This window comes from Triticum aestivum, chromosome 7A (assembly GCF_018294505.1).
Source record: "Triticum aestivum cultivar Chinese Spring chromosome 7A, IWGSC CS RefSeq v2.1, whole genome shotgun sequence".
NCBI lineage: Eukaryota > Viridiplantae > Streptophyta > Magnoliopsida > Poales > Poaceae > Triticum > Triticum aestivum.
In genome coordinates this window covers 697049818-697069483 of record NC_057812.1, presented here as the reverse complement: position 1 = coordinate 697069483, position 19666 = coordinate 697049818, and the positions used below count along the sequence as shown (strand labels likewise).

General features: G+C 42.9%; 1 protein-coding gene across 1 annotated transcript; it reads left to right on the top strand.

Annotated features, from left to right (window-relative positions):
- Positions 1-10347: 10347 nt before the first annotated feature.
- On the top strand, positions 10348-19164 carry LOC123149434 (DNA-directed RNA polymerase 3B, chloroplastic). The gene is made up of 19 exons (XM_044569092.1): positions 10348-11161; positions 11901-12107; positions 12191-12324; positions 12459-12525; positions 12768-12826; positions 12984-13101; positions 13334-13447; positions 13572-13703; positions 13810-14226; positions 14466-14516; positions 14796-14866; positions 15688-15772; positions 15877-16029; positions 16286-16360; positions 16522-16611; positions 17072-17119; positions 17194-17308; positions 18148-18251; positions 18358-19164. Exons 1-19 carry the CDS (start codon positions 10463-10465, stop codon positions 18466-18468), a joined length of 2850 nt encoding a protein of 949 aa, XP_044425027.1. The 5' UTR covers positions 10348-10462; the 3' UTR covers positions 18469-19164.
- Positions 19165-19666: the final 502 nt, after the last annotated feature.

The window sequence follows — 19666 nt, the reverse complement described above, 5'->3', positions numbered from 1 at the left end:
TGCTTATGCAGGAAGGGAGAGTTGTTTCATATGCCTCAAGACAACTGAAGCCTCATGAGTTGAATTATGCCACGCATGATTTAGAGTTAGCAGCTGTAGTGCATGCTTTGAAAACATGGAGACATTCCCTCATTGGAAACCATTGCGAGGTGTATACGGATCATAAGAGTTTGAAGTACATTTTCACACAGAAGGAGTTGAACCTCAGACAAAGGAGATGGTTGGAGCTCATCAAGGATTATGATATGAAATTGCATTATCACCCCGGGAAGGCTAATGTAGTAGCTGACGCATTAGCCATAAGAGCCATGTCAATACATTAATGACGGGAGAAATACCCAAGGAGTTAGCAGAAAATCTTCGTGAACTATGTTTGGAAATAGTTCCGAGAGGCTATGTAGCAGCATTGGAGATTCAGTCAACCTTGATGGATAGAATCAAAGAAGCACAAAAGACTGACAAAGAGATTGCCGCTATAAAGGAGAAGCTGAGCAAAGGAAAAGCTAAAGAATTTTGTGAGGATGAGCACGACACCCTATGGTTTGAAGACCGTGTTTATGTGCCCAATGACCCGGAGATCAGGAAGTTGATTCTGCAAGAAGCACACGATTCACCATATTCGATTCACCTAGGAAATACCAAGATGTATTTGGATTTTAAGGATATTTTCTGGTGGACTGGAATGAAGAAGGATATTGCGGAGTATGTAGCAGTTTGTGATGTATGTCAGAGAGTAAAGGCAGAGCATCAGAAGCCAGCCGGATTGCTACAACCATTGCCGATACCTGAATGGAAGTGGGATAAGCTAGGCATGGATTTTATCACGGGATTGCCCAGGACTCGTTCAGGCTATGACTCGATTTGGGTTGTAGTTGATCGATTGACGAAAGTAGCTCATTTCATCCCAGTAAAGACCACTTACACCAGTGCTAAGTTGGCAAAGATATACATGACCAGGATCGTATGTTTGCATGGAGTTCCAAGGAGTATCGTATCAGATAGAGGAACCCAGTTTACCTCAAAGTTCTGGAAGCAGTTGCACGAAACTTTGGGTACCAGGCTAAAATTCAGTACAACTTTTCATCCACAGACAGATGGATAGACCGAGAGAGTCAATCAGATTTTGGAGGATATGCTGAGAGCTTGTGCGCTAGATTACGGATCTAGTTGGGACGACAATTTGCCATATGCAGAGTTCTCTTACAACAACAGTTACCAAACCAGTTTAAAGATGGCCCCTTTCGAAGCCTTGTACGGAAGGAGGTGCAGGACACCGTTGTTGTGGGACGAAGTTGGAGACCGCCAGTTGTTTGGACCTGACTTGATTAAGGAGTCTGAACAGAAGGTGAAATTGATTCGCGATAGGCTCAAGGTAGCACAATCCAGGTAGAAGAGTTATGCGGATTCTAAACGTAAGGAGACAATTTATGAAGTCGGAGATAGAGCTTATCTTCGAGTATCACCACTTCGGGGAACAAAGCGTTTTGGAGTTAAAGGAAAGTTAGCGCCATGATTTGTAGGACCATATCGAGTTTTGGAGCGTATGGGAGAAGTGGCCTACAAGTTGGAGCCCAAAGGATTGTCAGGAGTTCATGATGTGTTCCACGTTTCCCAGTTGAAGAAGTGCCACGCGGAGATGGCTGGCATACCCTTGAGAGACACCGTGCCATTGGAAGAATTCAGTTGGATAACGATTTGACCTATGAGGAGAAACCAATTAAGACTTTTGAGTTTGCCAGTCGAGTCACTCGCAGCAAGGTTATCAAGTTTTGCAAAGTTCAGTGGAGCCACCACACAGAGGATGAAGCCACCTGGGAGCGAGAGGAAGATTTGCTTAAGGACCACCCTCACCTATTTTCTAGCCAACCCGAATCTCGAGGGCGAGATTCATCTTAAGGGGGGTAGGTTTGTAACATCCCAAATTTTCAATTTGGAATGTTATACATTAGATCATCTATGCATAACATATTTTATTTTGCATTTTGGTTGATCCTAGAAATTTCTACGCAACTCAAGGACCCACAGAGAGAGTTGGGGATTTCGTTATTTTCATATTTGAGTTTTCTCAAATTTTGAGAATAGGATCATTTGATTTTATTTATTTTATCATTAATTATTTCTATTACAAAAATATGAGAGAGGGAATAAAATGACTTTCTCAAAATAAAGAAATATTGAGGATTTAATAATAAAATCAAATAAGATTTTATTTCGGAGTTTTTCGTTATTTTATTTGAATTTAGGAAAAATGTGCATTTTTCAAAATTGCATTTATGTTCCAAATAAATGTTCACCTTGTGCGGCTTGATTTTAGAAGCCCGCGAAAATTTATTTCGTAATTTTTAGAGTCCGTTTAATATTTCTTTTTATTTTTCTTCTGCGTGTAATTATTTAAAAAAAAACGCGAGCACCGACCTAGGGGCCGTGTCCGACCCGGACTCCCGGCCCGCTAGGCTTTATAAGCCAGCCCACCCCGGGCTGAACCCTAGCCGCCAGCCCCGCTCGAGCCCCGTGCCCCGCCGCCACCCGCGCTGCTACGCCGCCGCCGCCGCCGCCCCACCCCGCCGCGCCGCCGCCGCCCGAGGTCCGCCGTCGCCTCGATTTCCGCACCGTTTTTTTATTTTTCGAAAAACCGTTCGGTTTTCCCGTCGGTTTTTTAAATAGATCGGTTTTCCGGTTTATTTAATTTAGCGAGCGTTCGTCGTTTTTCTTTTTCTTGGATTAAATCCGCGATTTTTCCTGATCGCGATTCCTGATCCAATTTTCGTTTTAGTATAACTTTTCGCTCGTTTATCGGAATCAGGCGATTCAAGCGCCTGGAGTTTCGTCTCGAAACCCTCTATCCGTTTAACCAACTTAAACAAGATTTTTCTAATGTAAAAATTGCCCTAGATCCAGATTAGTAGAACGAAGTTGTTTTCTTTCGCCATTTGACTTTTGTTGCTTCGTTCGATTTGATTCTTTTTGCAAACCGGAGTTCTTAAGTTGAACCTTCTGGTCAGATCTCTTATTTGAGTTTTACCTGTGCATTACATGAGTACTTATTGTATGCTTATTTGTTTGTCTGCGATAGAATACCCGAAGTGCGCCGCTTGTTATTTCGAATCGCTAGGTTTCCCGGATCATCAGCAAGGCAAGTAACACTTTGATCATACCTTTTCTACTACCCAGTTTTATTGCAGTAGATCAAATCCTCATACATTGCATGATTAGGATCTAATTAAATTGTGGGATGGGAAGTAGTTGAGGTAGTACCTATTACCTGTTTATTATCAAACCTTTGGGAGTTACTTCCGCGTTTGCTTATTTTACCATGCTATGCTAGTAGACGTGGATTGGGTGAGTGATATCCATGACAGATGTGAGTTTTGTTAATTAATGGTTTATCTAAGGTGGCAACTTAAACACACATCTGAGTGGATTGAGGCACCTGGGTATTCCAGGACTTGCCTGTTTTCTTTTGGACCGCCACACAGGCTCAAAGGGATCAAGAGATTTTTCATACTAGAAACTTCCGTGTGCAGCCACAAACTATTATGGGCTCTAGCATAGTTGACTAAGTCGTGCGAACTCTTACAGTGGTAGACTAGAAGATGTAGGGGATGTAGGTGGTACGGTCTACCCGATCGTAAGGTGCTAGCACTTCTGAAAGACTATGTCTCGGTCATCCGTCTTCTCAAACACCTTGTAGTGCGAGAAACCAAACGGAGGCGATCGAGTCTTATGGGGAAAAGTGTGCAAACCTCTGCAGAGTGTAATAAACTAATCATGATTAGCCGTGTCCCCGGTTATGGACATTTTTGAGCATCTAGTACTTGGATTATCATGTGAATCTCAACATGTTACCCTAAATTAATTTTGTTGGGCTTTGTTTAATGATGATGCTTAATTGGGATTGAGAATGCTGTCAACCATTCTCAATGTTTAACAATTACCATGATAGTAATTAAATTTATTCCTTTGAAGTAGGGAAAAATTGGCTTTACGCAAAACTGTAACCATAGAGTTTTCCACCAGCCAAATATGCATATAGTATAGTGTTTCATTCCATTACTCTCTATGTGTTACCTTGCCAGCATATTCCATGTGCTGACCCATTTCGGGCTGCAACGTTAATGTTGCAGACTTTTCAGACGACGATTAAGGAGTTTCTAGGTCGTGGTTCTACACTCAGTGATGCCGTTGGAGTTGATGGACTCACTTATCTTCCAAGCCTTCCGCTGTTATCGTTATTATATGGCCTTAAGCCATATTAATTGTAATAAGTTCTCTATTGAGACCCTCGATGTAATAAGTGTGTGATTGCTACCCTGTTATAAATCCTCCGAGTACTGTGTGGTGTCAGCATTACTGATCCAGGGATGACACCGGAGCACAAAGATCAGACTGTTTGAGGTCTGGTCGCTACATACTACCACTTGCCTGTCCCGTTGTACCACTTGGTAGGGTTCTGCAGTATACCCGTGAGTCCCGGTTGTACAGGGACAAGGAGCGGTTGTACCGCTGTAGTGTTATTTTCGCAGTAACGGTTGGATTTTAGGGTTCTTCCACCTACCACACTTACCTCTTGCCTCTCTCTCTCCACCATTAATGCCATTCAAGCTCTCTTGCCCGATCTCTCTCTCTAGCCACTCAAACTTGTTGATTTGCTAGGGATAGAAGGAGGAGATCTAGATCTACACTTCCACCAAAGGATATTTGATTCCCCCATACTTTCTTGTGTGAATTTTGTTACTCTTGGGTGTTTGAGCACCCTAGACGGTTGAGGTCACCTCGGAGCCACATTCCATTGTGGTGAAGCTCCATGGTTTCGTTGGGAGCCTCCAATTCGGTTGTGGAGAGAGCCCCAACCTTGTTTGTAAAGGTTCGGTCGCCGCCTTCAAGGGCACCAATAGTGGAATCATGGCATCTCGCACTGTGTGAGGGCGTGAGGAGAATACGGTGGCCCTAGTGGCTTCTTGGGGAGCATTGTGCCTCCACACCGCTCCAATGGAGACGTACTTCCTCTCAAAGGGAAGGAACTTCGGTAACGCATCCTCGTCTCCACCGGTTCCACTCTTGGTTATCTCTTACCTTTACTTGTGCAAGCTTATTGTGTTGTATCCCTTGCTTGCTTGTGTGCTTGTTGTTGTTGCATCATATAGGTTGCTCACCTAGTTGCATTTTTAGACAACCTACTTTGATGCAAAGTTTAAATTGGTAAAGAAAAGCTAAAAATTGTTAGTTGCCTATTCACACACCCCTCTAGTCAACTATATCGATCCTTCCAAAATGGATGGACTTCTTTTGGGTCTGATGGACCATGCCTATTCGGGCCGATATGACGGGCATGTCTGGACAACTTCATATCTGCCCCACATTTGGGGCTGGGTTTGGGGCGGTCCAGACAGTTCGAAAGTATGGGCCGATTTGGGGGGGGGGTGTTGGGGCGATGATTTTTATCCAAACAAATGAGGCTGATATGGGTGCCCCCTTGGAGAGCCTCTAACTACTACCTGATATTCTATATAGTCTAGAATTATCTATTAGTCTCACCTCATGTTGATTGTCTTATATTCTAGAAAAAATTGGAAGTTATCTTCTAGATTGGTACACCATAAAACATTGTACCATGTTCGGTTGATATTTGAGGATGCTATGGAGAATGATACTGTGTAACAAGACATAACATGCCAATATTAATTTGCTTAAATTTATGGTCAAATATATTATGAGTAGAGATTTTAATAAAAATTCAAAACCATATAAAAATATCCATGTCAAAATAAAGTTAGCATTATAAAAACGTATTTCTAATGATATCTAATACTAGAAGATAATGACGAATATATAAATTTATAGTCTAATAGAAAATCAATCTATGTTATTTTTGTTCTATGTATACATTGTCAATACTACTAATTAACTCTAAACTACTATTCAAGATGATATGTCCAATAATTTATATCAAGAAAAACAACGTAAGACCAAAACGAGTTGTATGGAATAAAAATGTTTAGTATAAAAGACCCACATTTGATCATACGTGTTTCTGAGTTTGATCGAAAAATGACATGAAACAAAAACTTTCACTAAACAACAAAAATATATTTCAGGCCCAAATGCTAGTGTGGACCGAGGGGCTCATCGACCTAATCTTGTAAAAAACTGGATTATTTGTCTCAATAATCCTTAATATGATTTTGAAAAAAAACATAGTCTTTTTATAAACAAGAATTTTAAATTCATGAACTGAATTAATAATTGATTTGTTAAAATAAAATATAAAAAAATTAATAATAAATTACAACTAAGTTAATAACAAAAATTGAAAAACTTACAGTTACATCCAATCATTAATATTAAGAAACAAAATTTATAAGACCTAAACATTCTAAAAATTAGAGATATATACCTTTTTTGTTAATAAATTTTCAAATTGTTTATGTACTTCAGAAAACGTGACCAATTTTTATTTTATTTTATTTTATTTTTAGATGATTGGGCGATAAGTGATTTAAGACCCACGTAGTCTCTTTATTTAGACTGAATGAATGAACACCTCAACTAACATACTAAATGGAATTGCACCTTTTTTTTACTCTAGTGATGTTTGAAAAATGCTCATCACATGTCTATTTTTATTTTACTGTCTATGATTTTACATTGCTTTTTTTGTGAAAAATTCTTGCATTACTCAAAGATCAGAAATTACATTTCGTCCCACAAGTGTCAAAACATCTTCTGGATCAGAGCCTAGCCAAACCAGTTCGGTGTTGCAACCTATCAAAATTTGCCAAGACATGACTAACCCTATTACAGCTTCGGCGAGTATGCGCAATGCAAGAATTCCTCTCTCCCTTACTACTAATGATCTCTCTAATAATGAAAGCATATTTAGATCTATTGCTGATACCTCCCTTAATCATATTGACATCCTCTAAACAATCAGACTCCACATCTATTGGTAAATTACTTCACTGTAGGGCCAACGAAATTCCTTCCCTTATTGCAAGTAACTCCGCCTCCAAAACATCATCACATGCATAGAGAAATCTGCAAGCACTGAAAACTATTTCTCCCTTCTGGACCCTTAGGATCATTCCGGCTCCCGTAGTAGAGCCCAAGACCGAAGCGTCCGAATTGAGTTTGACTCTACCCTCAGTTGGAACGGACCAAGAGCAGCCCTCTTCATCAATTCTACATGTGTCCTGAGCCGGTTTCTGAAAACATGTAGCTGCTATTTTCCCTTCCACTAGAACATCATTTGAGCACATGTGAAGGGAGATTAAGGAGGACAAATAGCTAATTAAACAACCCCAATATACATATGATGTCGGATTTTTAGCTTAAAAATACGATTCCCTCAGGTACTTAGGATTCTGATCAAAAGCATGACAATTAGTCATTGCATAATGGTAATCTTTTTGATAGTATTTTTTACACTACATGTTCACTTTATAGCATGGCAAATCTTACACAATGTTATGACAGATTTTTTCTGTCTTCGCATGGCAAATTTGGATGTTAGTTGGCAGACGCTAGATTGTTAATATTTGGCTTAAACTAATGATAATTTAAGCAAAGTTATTCGTGTGGTCGACTACTTTACCTCCATTTTGTGAGCACATGGTGTCCATGGAATCTCCATCTTAGAAACCGTGATAAACTTTTTTTTTTTGCGAATAAAACCGTGATTAACTTGCTGGTGCTTCGAACGTGTCCACCAACGTTTTATTCTTCTCATATGACGCCATCTCATATGGTCACATGGACGTGCCGGAGCACCCGCGATGCAAGATCCATATAGAGTAACTAGACCCTGCAAAAAGTCCCGACCCGTAAAATAACCGCCAAAATACGGGTGCATGTAAAAAATCGCCCAAACAGACCCACGCGGCAGGTCCGTAAATTTTTTTAAAGGGTGCGGCAAAATCTCGGCCCCAACTCGCAAATATGCATGTTTCCGCCTCGTATCGTAGTGAAGCGGTTAGCGGGAGGGACGTTTCAGCCCGTGCCTTTTCCCCACCTCCTTCCGCCGCCCCCTGCCATTGGTTCCGCCCGTCCGCCGCCGGCGATTCCAGCCAAATCTGCAGGCGGAATCATGCCGCGGGGGCGCCCCCCACCCTCGACCACTGATACACTGCACCGTCCCCCCGGACCTGGTGAGAAGAGCCGCCCCTCATCACTGTCGCCGTCGGGGATCGACCGCCCTCGAGCCGCCCCACGTCGCCGCCCCTAGTCGCCGCCCGAGATCGCCCGCCCCACGAGCCGTCTATTAGTGTTTGCTTGTGCTTTGTGTCAAGCGCTATGCATAGTTGGTTGACGCGGCGTGTGATTTTTGTTCATGTAGATGGAATTGAGCCCATGCGAGAAGTTTTTGCTCGACGATTCATCCGATTTGGACGACTCGGATGTTGAGACGTTGCTTGCAAACTATCGGCAGCAGACGTTGGTGATGGCTCTTGCCGTGAAGGAGCACGAAGACGAGAACCGAAAGAGGCGGCGAGGATCGACCGTCGGGCATCTTTGCATTCCTCGGAATCACCATCTTGGGAATGAGATGTTGATGCAAGACTACTTCGCGGAGAATCCAACATATCCACTGTACCTCTTCCGGAGAAGGTACCGAATGCGCCGATCCCTCTTTGTGAAAATTGTTCAAACTTGCGAGGCAAATTGTCGGTATTTTACTCAAAGAAGAAATGCGAATTCGGGGTTTTGCAATCTAGGTTTGCCATTGCTTGTGGTCCTGCTCATTTTTGGGACAAGCGGACCTTGAAAACAGTGTGAATTTGCAAGGGTGCAAGAGGCAGCCCGAAAAAACATTGAAGGAGCATTCGGGATTTTGCAATCTAGGTTTGCCATTGTTCGTGGTCCTGCTCATTTTTGGGACAAAGCGGACCTTGAAAAACATCATGACATGATGTGTTATCCTTCACAATATGATTCTCAAAGATGAGAGAGGCATGAACTTGGAGTTCTTCTACGACAATGTGGGTAGCCGTGTCAAACCAGCTAGAGACCCTAATTGCATTGGAGCTTTTCTTTAGACATACAAGGAGATTGAAAATGCAAACACCCACTTTCAGCTTCAGGAGGATCTCATTGAGCACCATTGGCAAAGGGCTGGACAGTAACAAAACTCATTTTTCTATTCATTTTTTATTTAATTCATGTGTTATTTGTATTCGGGACAAGTTTTATATTACATTATTTAGTTTGCTTCGGTGATTTGAATAATTATTTATAATGTGGATGATTGTTGTATTGTGTTTGTATTGATAATTTTTCTGAATAATTATTTTGTAATGTGGATGATTGTTTTATTTTTGTGGTGTGGTATTGATATTTGCGGACCGGCGGCAAGGGCGCAAGAGCAGACCCCACAAAGCCGACCCGTAAAAGAGTATACTCCGCGAATATCTTTTTATACGGGTCGTTTTGCGGGGTATGTCTCTGCGGCCGTCCGCGCCGGCCCGCAATGCCGTTTTTCCACAAACTGCAAACGTGTTTTGTGAGACGGCGGGATGCGGAATCTGCTAGAGATGCTCTTAGAACCACAAATCAAACCCCGAAATTGCATCCAAGGGAAAAGAAAAGCAGATCCCCGAATTCGCGCAGCATTGGACGAAGAACAGTGAGAGCCACTTCTCCTCTCCTCTCCAAAACATGGAATTAAGCTCACAGCGTGTTTGGTTGGGGGGAGTTGAAGACAGGGAATGGGAGTTTAAGGTAAGTGGCACTTTAAATCCTTTGATTGATTCAAGTACATGAGAATTAAGAAGGGAAGGGGAAGGGGAATTAAGAGGCCCAACTCTTTCAAATCTCTTCCCTAGGGGGGCCTGGTAATTTAATCGGGGATTGGGAATTGACAGAGAAAAAATGTTTTGTTAGTTGGAACGTGGTGAGGGGTGGTGTTTGACGTTGAAAGTTGTTATTTCTCCGCCTAATCCCACGAACTAAATATGGGTAGTTAATTATCTCTTAAATTTCCATCTTTAATTGCCTCCACATAACAAACAGAGGAATGGGACTTCAAATCAACTTTCCATATATAATCCCTTGGCAAATTCCCGTCGCTAAACTCCCGTGCCCTCTCCCTGTTGTTACCAAACACGCTGTCAGGATTAGAACTGCCACAACCCATCCAAGGCCGGAAAACTTACCAAGGCCGGAACCTTATCCACGCCCAGCCGCCAGGCCCCTCCACGTTTACACAGCTCGAGTCGCGAGGTTGACACAAACCCCCGCCGTCGGATGCGAGCCCGACGCGATCCGACGGCCACGCGCGCGCTCCCCCCTCCAAACCCCCGATATTTTTTTCTCGTCCCCCTTATCACCTTCCCCTTCGGTCTCCTCCCTCTTCTCCCTCCCTCCAAGGTTCTACCGAGGTTTCTCCCCCTCCTCCCCCGCCACCTCCACCTCGCCGGCTCCAAATTCCGGCCGCCGGAGCGCAGCCCCTCGGCCCAGGCGGCGGCGCATGCCTCTCCTGCTCGCCCCCATCTCCACGTGCGCGCCCCCGCCGCGGCCCCGCCTGCGCCGCCTCTCGCCGCCGCCGCCCATGGTCGCCGTCCTGCCCGCGCCCGCGCCCCCGCCCCGCCCCGTCACGCTCCTCCCCATCCCCACGCCCCCGCCCCTCAACACCGACGCCTTCGACTGGCTCGACCTCTTCGCCTTCCTCAACTCCCCCGCCGACTCCTACCAGATCCCCCACCCGCCCCCGCCGCTGGCGGACAACGCGGCAGTGGAGGAGGAGCTGGCGATAATCCTCGAGCGGGAGAAGGACCGGGAGCGGGCGCGGAGGGCGGACCACCGGCGGCTGCGGCAGCGGCAGGTCAAGGCGGAGACGGAGGCGTGGGCGCGGGCCGCGGAGGAGTACCGCCAGCTCGAGCGCGAGATGCTCGACCGCCACCTCGCCCCCCAGCTGCCCTACGTCAAGTCGCTCTTCCTCGGCTGGTTCGAGCCGCTGCGCGACGCCGTCGCCAGGGACCAGGACGTGCAGCGCCGCAAGCGGGTCAAGCACGTCTACGCCAAGTACCTGCTCCTGCTCCCCGCCGAGAAGGTCGCCGTCATCGTCATGCACAAGATGATGGGCCTCCTCATGTCCAGCAAGGACGGCTGCGGCAGCGTCCGCGTCGTCCAGGCCGCGCACTCCATCGGCGAGGCCGTCGAGCGCGAGGTTTGTTATTGATGGCTCACTTCTAGCCGCAACTTCATGGTAGACAATTTTTCGATACTACTATCTATTATGACTTAGAAATATTAGCTCGTTTACAACAATGTGATACTTAGGCCTAGTGATGGCGACCTTAGTGTAATTAATGTAGATGGTTCCTTGTGATTTCCACCTGACTGGTCAACAATTTGACTTGATCGACATGCCTAATTAGTAGTTCTGCAATGCAATGAAGTTAAGAAATTGGAGGAGCCGAGGACATTATGCAACTGGTGGATGTGCTATGGGTTATGATATTTTGTCTCCAAATCGTGTCGTGGTGTGATAGCTGGATGAAGTTGTTGACCTACTTTGTTAATTAAGATCCAATAGATACATCGTGTGAGTTGTTCAGCAAGTGGAGATGGCATCTATTTGCCCGTTTGACTATAGGTTTTCTGGCAGTGACAATGTGACATGATGACAGATTGCCAGATCTGAAATCATGTGCGGTGTGTATTTTATTTATGGATGACAAAGCCTTGGATTAGGAATTCATCTTCCTCTGGCTCAGGCTTCGGCTATTCTGCTTGTGCGCTAGAGCTGTATATGTTGTAAAGGACTGGAGTTTGATCACGTTAATTAGGATGAACTCAATGCTATTGTAGGAGGTTCTCCACTTTGCCATTCAGTATTCATCACACAATGTTTCCTAGTGTCAGTTGATTTTTCTGTGTGTTGAAAGCTATTTATTGTTCTGCAGTACAAAGTCCAGGCTTTCTTTCAGAAGACTAGGAGAAAAACTAGGAGCAAAACTGACAGTGAAAATGATCCAGCATTAAACAAGGAACAGGCAAAATGCCGGAAACTTGTTAAGAGTTTGGTGAGGAGGCGAAAATTGACTGAAGCACAGAAGCTTGTGCAGCAGGAGATTGAACTGGAGGAATGGGGCACAGAAGCCCAAGTGAAGGTTTGTTTTCCAGATAGCATACCTACAATTACAGAATTTTGTCTCATATGTTATGGAAGGTAATCCTCCTTTTGTGACTGCAGCTAGGAACTCGCCTGATTGAATTGTTGTTGGATTCGGCATTTGTGCAGTCACCAGCCGACCAAACACCCGACAGTTCTCCTGATTTTCGACCTGCATTTAAGCATGTATTGCGAAAGCCTATTGTAGAAAATGGGTAGGGCTGCACATTTTCCCAGCGTTTGCCTTTGTTGCATGCTTTGTGTTTGCATTGACATGCACTGTTGTGTCAGTATCATGTGCTTGCTTAGATTCCTTAGATCTGTTCTGACATTTCTGTTCAATGAGCAGGAGACTAAAGAAGAAGCACTTCGTGATAGAGTGTGATCCTCTTGTGCATGAGGGGTTCGAAAGCACTGTAAGTTTATTTTGCACTGCTATGATGTTCTTTTCTGGATGGATATAGACTTTTGACCTAAATGACCATCCACTTGTTTTCTTTTCCTTATTTTTATAATCTGGATTTTCTCGAGTGTCAACCCATCGAGTTTGTTCAAAAATTTACTTGCAATGCTCGCTGCATTGCAGATTGCATTTTCTTGTTTTTATCTGTTCAATGGAAATGCTTCACACGTATTTAGAAGTTTGAATTTTTTGCAGGCTAGACACGTGGAGATACCCTATCTTCCTATGCTGGTACCTCCTACGAAATGGAAGGGGTATGGTAGTGATTCATGCATTTGTCCTTTTTCAGTTAATTATGTTGGGTATTTACTAGTTCATCAATATTTAAAGTAGCTATGTATGGTTAATTAGATGATATAGTTGATTGCATCTTCTGTCTGGTGATCATTTTCGAACCATGTATTGTTTCAGCTATGATAAAGGCGGACACCTTTTTCTGCCTTCGTATGTTATGCGGACACATGGTGTGAAGGACCAGAAGGAAGCCATTAAGAGTGTTCCAAGAAAACAGCTGCGAAAAGTATTCGAGGTTTGCTGACCAGTCATCTTTGACACAGCCTGCATTTATATTCTTAAACTCGTTTCCCTTGGCATTGTGGCACATCATCAACACTCGTTTCCTTAGTAGTGAATGTTAGTCTCATAACAGCATGGTCTAGATATTCTTCCTGCTTTAATGATTATTTCTGATGTTTATTCATTTGTGCTTGCTTATTTTTATTGAATGATGAAAGCAGTCTGAAGCATTGTCATATTGGCAGGCATTAGATATCCTTGGGGGTACTAAATGGAGAGTGAATAGACGGGTACATGACGTTGTTGAGACTATTTGGAGTCGTGGTGGGGGTATTGCAGGACTTGTTGATAAGGGAAATGTGAGTCAACTGCATATGGTCAATTCTGACATTGTGAATACTTTGTTTCCTTCTGTTTTCATAATATGCTCTAGTGGCCACACATGTTTTTAACTACCTGTTCGCTCTTCTGTTTTGTGTATAGATTCCTCTACCTGAACAACCTGAAACAGAAGACCCAGATGAAATCCAGAAATGGAAGTGGAGCGTAAAGAAGACAAAGAAAGCTAACCGCGAACTGCATGCTGAGCGATGCGATACAGAACTAAAACTCTCTGTATGTGTTATAAAGAGGCGCTCTTACTTTCTTAGATATCACGGTCTACATTTTTTGGTATGGTATGCTGTTACTGAAGCTACACCGTTTCCACCTTTGTGAATAGGTTGCTCGTAAAATGAGAGAGGAGGATGGCTTCTATTATCCTCATAATCTAGATTTCCGTGGTCGTGCATACCCTATGCATCCACATCTGAGTCACCTAGGTTCAGATCTATGCCGAGGTGTCCTAGAGTATGCTGAAGGGCGGCCACTCGGAAAATCTGGTTTACGCTGGTTGAAGATACATTTGGCTAACAAATATGGCGGAGGCATTGAAAAGCTTTCTCATGAGAGCAAACTAGCGTTTGTGGAGGATCATTTGCCTGATATATTTGATTCAGCATCAAATCCTGTTGATGGGAACTGTTGGTGGATTAATGCTGAGGATCCATTTCAATGTCTAGCTGCATGCATGGATCTTTCTAAGGCATTAGAAAGTCCATCACCTCATGATGCTGTCTCTCACCTACCTATTCATCAGGTATTGTCTTCATTGAGAATGAGGCTCACTCGCATAGGTTTCGACATTACTTAAATCATCACCTGTAAATAGAGAATAGCGAAAGGCCAATATCCTAGGATTGATCAAGGTTAATAACTCAATATTATGTGCACCGAGGTGTTACTTATGCTTTTGCAATGAAAGCATTTGAAATATCTCTGCCCAGCCGCATTCTGTCACGACATTACTAATTACTGGTCACATTTTCCATCTTTTAGGATGGTTCATGCAATGGGTTACAACACTATGCCGCTCTTGGAAGAGACTATGTAAGTTTTTCCTGCTATACCAACTGAGCATCACTTGGCCTGAACATTATTTTCTGTACTTGTGATATCGTAAAATAAAGCTAGCACTTTGTGCTTAATATGTAATTATATAGTCGAGTGTACTGTTTTTTTTATTTTACATGAATTTTCTTCACTGTCTGGAATTTATCAGTACTCAACCGGGTCGCAAAACTTCTGTTTTCATTTGCATGTTTTTTTTCATGAAATTCTATAGTGGAACTATCCAGATATTAACACTTGACAATTGTCTTTGTACAGATGGGTGCGGCAGCTGTCAACTTGGTTCCTGGAGAGAAACCTGCAGATATCTACTCAGAAATAGCTGCTAGGTGCCTCCCTCCCCCTCTCTAATTCCCGTATGCACTACATTTGTGGATGCCCCCCACCCCCCACCCCCACGGAAGGATCAACAAACATCGCTTACATCTTCTAGTTGTTCAAAACAGCTCTACATGTCTATTTTGATTATATTTCTGAGCTATTTATGTAAGTTGTTATCATAACTGAATTTTATCATACTACTAGGAAATATATTTTATATGTCCTAGGCAAAACTTTTACCTTTACCATTAAGTTACCTTCTTTTATTAGATCAGGCGACAAAGTATTTGCCTTCATTAAAACACACGCAGTGACAATTGTGCGTGAAGAAAAACAAATCCATGAAGTTATATGTTTGACTTCTTGAAATAAATGTAGCCGGCTGTGACTAAGGAACCTTTCTGTAATTCTAAAAGAAACAACAGGCTCTAGCAACATCTCGTTTTTATAATTTTATTTGGAAAGAACACTAAGGTACCATAGGGAGGGCAGGCCTTGAACCTGAACGACCACTGAAGCTGTTGCCACACCCAGTTCTCCTTTCCAATTATTAATTTGCCTTAATAGATTATAGTATCTTGTAACAGCCTCTTGCAGAAATGTAGGGAAAGGCTGCCTACAATAGACCCAAAGTGGTCGGACCCTTCCCCGGACCCTGCGCAAGCGGGAGCTACATGCACCGGGGCTGCCCTTTAATAGATTATAGTATTTAGCTTATTTGTCATCTAACTGTTAACTCAGTTTTTAGATTATTTATTTCATAATGCTTTTCCCTAGTGCCTAGTGGCACTCAGTAATTAATAATGTTTTGGCATAAACTTGACTGAAGGGTATTGGATGTTGTACGGGAAGACTCAATGAAAGATCCTGCTACTGATCCAAGTGTTTCATTAGCAAAGGTTTTAGTTGATGAGGTTAGCCTTCTCCCTGCCCCGCTCTGCCTCTGTCAAGAAATATTCTTCTTCGTGTACTTTTCTTTAACAAAACAGTTGAGGACCTGGACATTGGTAGCTTACAGGTGGATAGGAAGCTGGTCAAGCAGACAGTGATGACGTCAGTTTATGGTGTCACATTTATCGGTGCTCGCCAGCAAATTATGAAGAGGCTTCAAGAGAAAGGACACATTACAGATGACAAATTGCTCTATGATGTGTCCTGCTATGCTACCAGGGTAAGTACTGCATCTGACAGACTGGCGATTTTTGTGACTCCCTATCATTGTTAAAGAAGGCACACCTAGGCTCTAGGTGATAGCAAAACGCCTAGAGCTTAATCGTGCTAGGTGTGCACAGCGTGTGCTTTGGTGAGAAAAGCACAAGGCGGTGGCAAAATACGCAATTAATGCCTAGTGCATTCTTTTTCCTTGCTCCCTATTGATTGCATTGGAGAGACAAGGACATGCTGTAACTGTTGTATCCCTGATGAAGGTAACTTTGGATGCACTAGGACAAATGTTCCAATCTGCCCGTGCTATAATGGCATGGCTTGGTGACTGTGCAAAGGTATACGATATATTCTGTTCTGAATCATAGTTTTTTCAATTGATTTAAAATTTGACAGGCATCCCAATGTAAAGTGTGGCATTGCATGTTCCTTTGTACAATAATCTTGGTAGTTGAGTTGAGTTATCAAAAGGCTCTGACAGTGTTTCAATTCTTCATAGATGATTGCTTCAAAAAATCAACCAGTCAGATGGACGAGTCCTGTTGGTCTTCCAGTTGTGCAACCATACAAGAAATATAAAAACTATATGGTAAGCTACTTATCAACTATTGCACATATATGTGCATTTTTTTTGTATATCTACACTAAACAAGCAGTGTACATGGATACTTGATTTGTTTTGGTTATGCTTGCTCACTTTTCTTCGAGGGAGCATATTTGCTCATTTGTGTAAATGTCATGTTAGTTATGCACCTTTTGAAACATCACTGCAGTGTGAGTTGAAGAGCACTATTTTTTTGAACAGGAGAAGAACACTATTGGTTCGTACATGAAAATAAACATGAGCTAATTGTATAATCTGGACCATATTTGTTTTAATTCTCATATAATCCTTGAAAAAGGTGTCCAACGTCTGGAAGGGGCATTCTAGGAAGGATTGAGATGCATTCAAGTTAAAATATTTAATTGCTGCGAGACAATGCTCTACTATTTTGCCACTTTATGAACACTATTTGTGTTATTTATTTCAATATCGCCATTTCGTGCAGATACGAACTTCTTTGCAATGTCTGGCTTTACGACGGGAGGGTGATGCAGTAAGTAACTCTATTCACTTACTCCTTGCTTATTCCAACTATCATGGTTAATTTTTGCTGTCATTAAATTTTAGATTGCAACCCAACGGCAAAAGGCAGCTTTTCCACCGAATTTTGTGCATTCTCTTGATAGTTCACATATGATGATGACGGCAATTACTTGCAAGGAGGCTGGTCTTCATTTTGCAGGTATTTTCTGATTTCTGGTTCCATTGCTAGCACAAATATTTTAGTAGCAAACCTCCTCCCAGTACCAACCAACCTTAAGCTTTCACTTCAGTGGAAGTGGAATGAACTGGATTGTTTTCTTTGATCTACTGCATTTAGCCTTATTTTCTGAAAGGATACATTTAGCTAAAATTCGACATTGCCTTCTTTAAACTTCATCTTTATATCAAAATTTCCATATTGGCCTTTACCAGCCCTTTTAGAAAAATGTTATACATGCTACTGGTTTTGCATCCCAGCAGCAGTAGCTACCTTTTACATTTTCGGTCGTTTCATGCATTGTCACTGAGGCAAGGTGTTCTGTTCATATATAATAATATATCAGATAGGAATAAGCTTGATGTAAAACAAAGTTTCTGGTGAATCATGGATGATCTAAAAACGTCTTATATTTTGGTAGAGGGAGTACTTGTTTAAATTCTCATAAGTGTTCAGTCAGTAGTGCTAATTGTTGGTTCCAGTATATTTGCGCAAATCAAATAGCATATGATTTTGCTAAAAAGGTCCCACAATCCTCAAATACACTTGCTTGCCTATTATTCAGACAACAAGAATAAGGTCCTGTTAGGGTCCAAATATGACGAGTTGACCAGGATCCAAGCTCTCTTGGGAGCATATGGTGTAATTTTAGTGCGAAAGAATGTAGTCACAATCCCTTTGTATCAAAAAGCCAATAGATAATGCAAATTAAGTCGATTTTGGACGTTGTCCTCAAATGCTTTGTGCTTTCGTTACTTGTGCTTATGATGCTTGTCGGTAAGCAATTTATGTTGCCTTCTGCTGATGTGTTTTGGCTGCAGGAGTGCATGACTCATTTTGGGTGCATGCATGTGATGTCGATAAAATGAATCAGATCTTGAGAGAGCAATTCGTGGAGCTGTACAGCATGCCAATCCTTGAAAACGTATGCTGTCAGACTGTACCCTATGTCTTTTAATCAAGCAATGCTTTGTTCTTCAACTGTATCAGTAGATTATTCCCTAATGCTCTTTTTCTTATATTGAATCCAGCTACTGGAAGAGTTTCAAACATTATTTCCGACAGTAGAGTTTCCTCCCTGCCCAGCACAGGGGAATTTTGATGTGAGAGAAGTTCTCAAGTCTACCTATTTCTTCAACTAAGCTTACCGGGAGAGTTACACTTTAACATGTCCATGGGCTCGGCATGGTTGAATAGCTGAATTGCCAGATCATTTTATTCACAAATCACAGAAAGATGGTTGTGCAGCAGCCAGCGGCTGATGGGCCAAGAAGCTGAGTTTTTAAAAATCTTTGGCGTGAGAAGCAATTACAGCAGCAAGCCATTGCAACTCAGCCTTGTTGGCACACCGGCAATAGAAGCGTGAATGGTGTTTTGGCATCGGCAAATCAACTCGCTGGACTCTGGACCCAGGAGCATGCCAAATGGTTAGACGAAGCCCTGATCTGAATGAGCCTCAAGTAGTTGATGCTGATGATTTTTTGGTTGACGCATGATCTACCAGGATTTAAAGTTCAGTCAAGGCGCTGCCTACCAGTACTCAGGCCAAGAAGGTAAGTTATGGGATATCAAGTTGTCAATTGCTGAAGAGTCCAGTCATGCTGACGATGCTGATTGAAATTTACCATAGATGAGAGTCTGAACCCTAATTTTACTGTCTATACGTTTTTTGATCTCTTAGGATTTTTGTAGCCGATGGCTCTGCATGCGCTGCACCATCACCCTGTAATAATGTGTAGAATCCGGGCACCAAACAGAAACCAAAAAGTGTATATGAGATCCATAGATGCTGTTGACATGAAATAAAAATGTACATGAGAAAACTTTTGACTCTACTACTGCACTAATCTTTGGTCTCCTTGATGATGTTGTTCCGGTACGTACATATGATCGTGTGGTGTTGACTCTTGTACTACAGCTTTACTACAAACTAGTCGTTCGAAGTTTGAACGAATTCTGATCAAATTATTTTTGAGCGTTTCTTTTCTTTTTGGAAATAGTGCCAATGAACCAAACACTTGACACGCACGAAGCGTGCCTACTCTTCAGTCGAACACGACAAGCTTCTCGTACATGGGCCCGGAGATGGCCTTGTCCATGACGGCCCTGGGCGACGGGGTGTAGTCGCCGCCGAGGAACAGCTTGAGCATGTTCTTGGAGAAGCCGCTCACCAGCGCCACCCCCTTCTGCTCCGCCGTCACCGGCACCGAGCGCGAGGCCCGCAGGTTCCAGAACACCACCTGCGGGCCTCGGCGTACTTCCTCGTGATCGCCTCGTAGTCCGTCTCCCACGGCCTCGTCGAACTCCATGTCGCTGAACACAAACACCTTCTTCACCATG